Here is a 7,491-nt window from a genome sequence, read left to right as displayed (position 1 = left end):
TGAGCCCCCGTCTCGCCCGCTTGCCAGGTACCTGGCGCGCGTGGAGGAGCTGAGGGCCACCGACACCCAGGACGCGGCGCTGAGCTACGGCATCGTCGTCGACTGCGGCAGCAGCGGGTCCCGCGTCTTCGTCTACTTCTGGCCCCCGCACAACGGCAACCCCCATGACCTGCTGGACATCAAGCAGATGAGGGACGAGAGCAGCCGTCCCGTCGTCAAGAAAATTAAGCCAGGTCTGTGCCAGCCGTCTCCTCCCGGCCTGCGGGTTCTCGCTTGCCCGTGCCTGGTGCGGCGAAGGCCCTATAAAAACTGGGGCTGCCTCTGAGCAGCCTTGGTCTCCCCCGTGCCGACACTGGCAGGCTGCCACCGTGTCATGGGGCTTGGTCGTGCAAGTCTCTCTCTCCCGTGCAGGCATCTCGGTGGTGGCAGCGACTCCCGAGCGAGCTACCCCCTACATGCGCCCCCTGCTTCAGTTTGCTGCAGCCCACGTGCCGGCCAAGAAGCACAAGGAAACTCCGCTTTACATCCTGTGCACGGCAGGCATGAGGCTGCTGCCTGAGAGGTGAGTTTGCTAGCCTTGGCGGTGCTCCTCGCCGATGCCGAGGAATCGGGGATCTGCTGGGATCCCCCAGCCTCGAGGAAAAAGGGACCCAGCCCATCCTGAGCCTACTGGGAGACGATGTAGGACTCAGTGAGACAGCTGAGGTGCCTGAGAAAGGAGGGGACAAGCGGCAAGAGGTGAAAGGCACAGGAGGATTTGAGCGTGCTGGGAGGGGCTTCTGGCAGGAAGGAGATGGTGCTGACTGTGGCAGCTTTCCTAATGGGAGGAGACACTAAAATACTGATTTCCAATCTCTGAAACATACTGGATGCAGTAAGGGGGCTCATGGGACTGGGCACAAGTCATATTGCAACAGGATTCCTGTTGTCTTCTGCACGCTCGCAAAGGAATGCCTCTGGTGAGGATCACTTGGTATCTGTTTCTCTCCTGCGCCCTTGCAGGCAGCAAGCTGCAATCCTGGAAGACTTGGTGAGAAATGTGCCTCTGGAGTTTGATTTCCTCTTCTCCAAATCACATGCAGAAGTGATCTCAGGAAAGCAGGAAGGTGAGAACTGCTCCTGCCTCAGAGTGCTGCTCTGTCCTCGTGACCAGCAAGGAGCACCTGTAAATGCCAGCCATGGCCAGGCCCCCTGAATCAGACACAGTATGGGCTCTGGGTGCTTTTATTTGTGGCAGCAGCTCTCATTCTTGCCCTGCAGGGCACTATTGGTGAGGGGATGTGTGGCAAACGGCTGCGATCCCTGCCCTCCTCCTGACTGAGGTCTGCCGCTGAGACTGAGGTGGAGTGCAGAGATGCGCAGGGTCAGGCAGGGTTCTGCTGTCTGGTGTTGTCAGATGCTAAGTGACACTCACTGTCCAAGCACAAGAAGCTTCTCCAGCACAGGAGTGCAGCTGTTTAGTGCTAAGGTTGCTCCAGCCACCTTTAGGGCATTGCCTGAGTACCCCTTTATTTTCTGTACAGGTGTCTATGCTTGGATTGGCATCAACTTTGTCTTGGGGAGGTTTGAGCATGAGGACGGTGAGTCTGGCTGTTGGCGTGATGGTTGGCTGGGGAATCTGTGAGCGAAGCCCTGCTGGAGCTGACCGAGGCACTGGAGCGAAGAGCAGACTCTGGAGGAGGCAGTGCTTGCCCCTTTGGCTAGGCAGTGCCTGACTGCAGCTGTGCATGCAAAACCCTCCTGAACGTGCGACATGGAAAGGCAGTGGCTCTGGCTGCAGGGAAGAGTCTCGGCATGCTGTTAGTGGGCACCAGCAGCATTTTGGGGGAAGAAGTAGGGAGAGAGGATTTGAAGGAGGGTTCTTGTGTTAGTTTCCAGTCCTGGATGCTTGGGGGAATGTGTGAAGCTGGTGGGCAGCCAGTGCCAAGAGCCTGGATCCACTGTGCTACGGGCAGCCCTTGGGGGCTCTTTGCAGTGCTGCATTGCTGTGGTGGAAGAGGGCCAGGCAGCTGTACCAGGGCAGTGGGGTAGCGGCGGAAAGGAGGACATGCTGCCTCATCCCTCGCTAACACGCAGCTGTGGGTTGCAGAGGAGGATGCAGTGGTCACTGTGGCACTAGGGGACCAGGCGGAATCCCTGGTGCGGAAACGAACAGTTGGGATCCTGGACATGGGAGGTGCTTCCCTGCAGATCGCCTACGAGGTGCCCAGCTCTGGAGCCTTCTCCTCCCCGCAGCAGGTGTGTATCTGATCAGCCATCTGGGACTGGCACCAGGAGCCAGTCTTGCCTTCCCTGGGTTGTGGCTGATGACCAACCTCTGTTTCCCCAGGAAGAGGCTGCCAAGAGCCTGCTGGCAGAGTTCAATTTGGGCTGTGATGTGCAGCACACTGGCCACATGTACCGTGTCTATGTCAACACCTTCCTTGGCTTTGGGGGCAATTTTGCTCGGCAGCGCTATGAGGAACTCGTCTTGAACCAGACCTATGCACGCAACCGGTGAGGCCACCTCACTGGGGGATGCTCCTGCTGGGTTGCAAAATGGAGTCCTCATTCCTTTGTGCCCTCTTCTCCCATCTGGATTTACCCTGAGGGCCTCCTGTGGTGATAGCAGTTTCCAGCAGCCATGCTGGCAACAGCTGTGTGATGGTAGCAGATGCACAGCCCAACACAGGGTGCACAGGTGCTGTCCTTCTCAGATGTTATCAGCACAGCAGCTGGCTGCCCTCCTCCTTCCTCTCACCAAGCTGCAGGAGTCCCCTTTGGTCACTTTCTGCTCTGATTTTTCTCTCCTTTGCTAGCACTGATCCATCTCAGAATGTCTTTCCATCACTTCCCCACCTTGGGCTCTCCCTCTCTTGCTCCCTTCCCAGAGCAGTGTGAAGCTATCCCCAGGGTGACAGGCGCAGTCACCCTGTACCCGGAGCAAACCCTGCCTGCAGATCCCCCAGGCAGTCTGGAGGGGAGTGAATCCTTGAGGGCTGAGTGGGATAGATTGCTCCCATCAGGTGTGCAAGGCTCGTGGCCCTGTTTTTTGGAGGCAGTACTAGACCCTATGCAGTTACCTTTTCTTTCTGGCTCGTTCTACAGCCTGCTTGGCCAGCAGACGGGCCTGAGCCCTAAGACACCCTTCCTGGACCCCTGTCTGCCTGTGGGGCTGGAAGACACGGTGGTGAGAGGTGGCCAAACCCTCTACGTTCGTGGACGAGGAGACTGGCAGACTTGTGCAGACCTGTTGCACCCCCTCCTGMTGGAGCCCAACAGCAGCCAGGCCTCCTTGGTGGGGGCCTACAAAGCACCCATTGACTTCAGCAACAGCGAGTTTTATGGCTTCTCCGAGTTCTTCTATTGCACCGAGGACGTGCTGCGCCTGGGGGGCCGCTATGATGCCCCCTCCTTCACCTCTGCTGCCCAGGTGAGCGTTAGCCTGTCTGGGGAAGACAGAGCTGTTTTCTGTCCCAGGAGGGACCGGAGCATGTTTCTCTGAGCACCAGCTTCCCCCTTCTGCAGGAATACTGCAGCCAGAGCTGGGCGGTCCTGACACAGCGCTTCAACAACGGCCTCTACTCGTCGCATGCGGATCAGCACCGGGTCAAGTAAGGGGTTGTGCCATAGAGGTACCTGCTATGTGGCTTGCACTGGATGTTGGGGCTTGCACTGGATGTTGTCCAGGGTGAGCGTAACTGGGAGCTGTGGCGCAGGTAGGATGTGTTTGACTTGGATTTGGGCCCGGTGGTAGCATCTGGCTCATGCTGCTGTGTCTGCAGGTATCAGTGCTTCAAATCAGCCTGGATGTACCAGGTCCTTCACCAGGGCTTCCGCTTCCCCCTGGATTACCCCAGCCTGCACACAGCCCAGCTGGTGTACGACCGGGAGGTGCAGTGGACGCTAGGAGCCATCCTCTACAAAACACGTTTTCTGCCACTCAGGTAAAGCTAGAGGGAGCTTTAGCTTAAGCATTGGATCCTGCAATCTGGCTTGYGAGGGAAAGGGTGGTCTGGGAGCAGAGCAGGAGCTGCTGTGCAGGACAAGGGCTCTGCCACCCAAGGAAGGGGGGAAGGCAGCACAGGCAGCCCCTGGTAGCCCCCAGCAGTTCTCAAGCCTCATTTTGACTCTTCTCTGCAGGGATCTCCGGCCAGAGAGCATCCGGCAAGCACATACCTCCTGGCTGCGCCTCTCTTTTGTCTACAACCACTATCTCTTCTTTGCCTGCATGCTGGTTGTAGTGCTGGCCATAGTCCTCTACCTCCTGCGGTTGCGCCGCATCCACCGCCGGCAGCTGCGGTCTGCCCAGCTCAACATGCTCTGGCTGGACAAGGTGGTGCTGCTGCCACCGGGACAGGGAGATGGGCCRTGACACCAGCAGTACCAGCTATCCAGTTGCACCAGCAGAATCAGTCCCAGGACTGGATGACAGTGCCCTGGACTCTATGGGCTTGGACTCTTTCTAGAAGACTGCCTCAATGCTGCACTCTTATCATCTACATGCCAGAACCACAACCCATGGGCCAAGGTAGCTACGAGCACCAGAGCATTCTTCTCTGCCACTCCCCAGCCCTAATCTTGGCATTCCYTGGCCTCTGGCTTTCTCCTTGCTATAAGGCATAGAGCAAAGTTCTTTGCTGCCAGCAGGCTCAAGGCTGCAGGCCTTGCTGAGTCCCTCAGATAAGGAGGACTCAAAATCATTGAGGCAGCCAACCTAGAGCTATGGCCTGAGGCACTGGGGCCATCTCATAAGTAAGTCAGCCGCTGTTTTAYTGAGTGGCCTGACATGGTGCTATAGTTCCTCATCACCTAGTGAGCTACAGAAAGGCCACACCTATGAATACAAGGGCTCAAAAACAGGAAGCTAGCAAGCTTACCGCAAGAGCCACGTGAGCCCCGTGGCCACATGTGGCCAAGAGCTCCATGGAGCTGCTTGGACTGGCTTGCTTGCTCTCAAAGCATTCCTTAGCAGGGGAAGAGGTGTCCAGCTGTTGGCTGTATCCTCCCAATCTCCTTGCTCCAGCCTCCCACAGTCCTAGCTGAGACATCAGGCTCAGCTCTGAGGGCTCAGGGGCTGTTTCCTAACTGCAGCACCACCACCAAAGGTGGTTGTTTTTCCATTCATTCCCTTTTAAGCATGTGTTTGCCCTGTCGTGTCCCACAGGCTAATCAGGCACTAGTGCAAAAATGACCAATGGTTCTTTCCCCCTTGTGMGTGCAGGCTGGGCCTGCCTATGGGGAAGCCACCACACTGCCTCCAGGCAGTTCTGGGTAGTAGCAGCTGGCTGCTGCCTCCCTCTGTGCACAGGCACAGGGAGCCTTCCTCCCCTRGGGCTGGAGCCCTGATGACCTAATGAAGTTCTTCAGTTTATACTTGAACTCAATTGTTCCTATTCCCATAGCAATAAAATAATTATGAGCCATCCAGCACTGGTCTAGTCTCCTTCTCTAATGAGCACCCATGCAGCTTGGGTGCGTAACTGGGCTTAGGCATCTCTGGCATAGCACTGCTTTATGCTGCTGGCGTTGTCCCTGTGGTGGGACAAGGAAGTTGCTTTGGTAGCAGCTGCCCTCTGCACTTGAGCATGCAGCAGGGCTTGTGGTAGCAAGGGAAGCTCTGATCTAAATGAAACTGTTGCTGTGACCCTTAGAGGCAGCAGACCTTGATGTGCCCCCTACTTCCACCTGAGACAAGGAAGTCAAGAACAGAACAGACTATGCCCTGCTGGCTGTATCTGCCTCTTCCTCTACCAGCTGAGGATCCCAGCAACAGCAGGGGTGGTGGTGGGGGAATGTATCAGGATACAGCTTAAGACTGTTCCTTAGCCTCAGAGCAGTAAGTGACTACTGCCTCTAGCATCACTTACTACAAAATGATTTATTTCCACAACACAAGTTTATCATCAAACACAGACAAATAATAAATAAATACAGATTAATTATCTGATAAATAAAGGAAGAGATCTAGGGTACTACTTGATACTCAGTTCTTTCCCGAACATTAACACAGGCAAAAGGGTTAGTACTATGCACTACTGCTTAAAGCTTACCGCTTAGGCARGAGAAGACACAGCATCCCTTTATCTCCACTGTGAGCTGGCTGCCTGGCAGCAGACCTCCCTGCCCTACACCTGTACCATCTCCTCTTTCATGCTGAAGAGGGTCAACGTGCTCCTCCAGTGTCAGACCTCCCTTTTCCCACCAGCAGCCAGAACCTGTTTTAGCAAGGACTCCACTGCATGCCCAGGCTCCCACAGGGGACTGAACATAGAAAGGATACCACAGACTCCTGTCTTCTCATGCATAGGGGTAGCCAGGACCCACAGAGATGAGAGATACTGTAATAGGTTGGGAGGGGAGCAGGATTTCACAAAAGAGAGCCTAGGGCCTAGCAGACTGGAAGGATCACRGCAAGCACTGCAGACAGAAGGTACTGGCCATCCACACGGACCTCTCCCTCCAGAAGACGACTCAGGCTGGTCAACATCACTGACTGCAGCACTTGGYCAGCTGTTGGGCTCTCTCCCAGGTACCATGTGTGTACAGGGCCTGGCTCATGAGGGCAGGCCCTGCACAGCTTGTGCCCTCAGGCCTGGCAGGAGTCCTGCCTGCCATGGCTGAGGGCCCAGCTGCTGCTGTGTCCAGTTGCAGTGCTCAGGGGTGCTGGGGCAGCAGGTCCAGCTGGAGGCCCAGCACCGCTGGGGGCTGCCTGCTACAGGAGGGCAGGGGCTGGAGCAGCAGCAAGACCTGGTGAAGGGGAAAGATGAGGTGTTAGCACTGAGCTGTGCTCACATAAAACCCCCACACCTTGAGCCCAGCAGGCTCGGGGGAASTGCTTGCTTCGCACAGGCCTGGTGCAGAGCCAGCCACCCGGACCGGGAGCAGTTCACCATGATGCGCAGAAGCCGCAGCAGCTCCCTGCCCAGCCGGACGCGCGCAGCAGAGGGGGGACGCCGCGGCCACCCCGTGCCAGCCCTCTGCCCACTCACGGCGGCGGGGGTCCGCRTCCAGGCGCCGGCTCACTCCCAGAGAAAGCGCACGTACCAGATGGTCTCGTTCTTCAGCTGCGGCCCGAACAAGGGGTTGGCCTGGGCCAGGATGGCGATGAGCCAGCTGCAGAGGGACCCGCGCCGTGAGCGAGCCCCGGCCGCACGGCACGAGAGGCCCCGCGCCGGGGACCGGCGCCGCCGGCCTGGCGGGAGGGGCCCCGACAGCGGCCGGTTCGGGGGCCGGTGCCCCGGGGAGCCGCTCGGGCCGGGCGGCCCGGGGGTGTCGGGGGCGGCGCGGTACTCACAAGAGGTAGCAGCACACGGCGGTGGTGACCAGCATGGTGATGATCACCCTGCGGAGACACCGGCGTCAGCCCTGGCGCGCCGCCGCCGCCGCGGCCCCCCCCCGCCCCGCGGCCCCCAGCTCACCCGCGGTTGGGCCCCTTGGGCACGAACCAGGGCGCGGCGACGCCCACGAGCCCCCAGAAGGCCGAGAAGAGGACGAGCGGGAGCGCGAAGC

General features: G+C 58.1%; 2 protein-coding genes across 2 annotated transcripts; one reads left to right on the top strand and one right to left on the bottom strand.

Moving 5' to 3' along the window:
* Positions 1–25: 25 nt before the first annotated feature.
* On the top strand, positions 26–5,409 carry ENTPD7 (ectonucleoside triphosphate diphosphohydrolase 7; the record flags this gene model as incomplete). Its single annotated transcript, XM_085325592.1, has 10 exons — positions 26–233; positions 412–562; positions 1,003–1,106; positions 1,524–1,580; positions 2,090–2,238; positions 2,330–2,496; positions 3,088–3,412; positions 3,508–3,593; positions 3,765–3,926; positions 4,123–5,409. Coding segments are annotated over 10 exons (1,641 nt in total), but the record flags the coding sequence as incomplete, so codon positions are not given.
* A 432-nt stretch (positions 5,410–5,841) lies between these two features.
* Positions 5,842–7,489, bottom strand: ATP6V0E2 (ATPase H+ transporting V0 subunit e2; the record flags this gene model as incomplete). Its single annotated transcript, XM_085325583.1, has 4 exons — positions 5,842–6,729; positions 6,972–7,095; positions 7,277–7,324; positions 7,401–7,489. Coding segments are annotated over 3 exons (231 nt in total), but the record flags the coding sequence as incomplete, so codon positions are not given.
* Between the last annotated feature and the right edge of the window lie 2 nt (positions 7,490–7,491).

The sequence above is a fragment of the Rhea americana genome, unplaced genomic scaffold (assembly GCF_003343005.1).
Source record: "Rhea americana isolate MKP2758 unplaced genomic scaffold, rheAme1 scaffold_122, whole genome shotgun sequence".
NCBI lineage: Eukaryota > Metazoa > Chordata > Aves > Rheiformes > Rheidae > Rhea > Rhea americana.
This window is presented reverse-complemented; position numbering and strand designations above follow the sequence as displayed.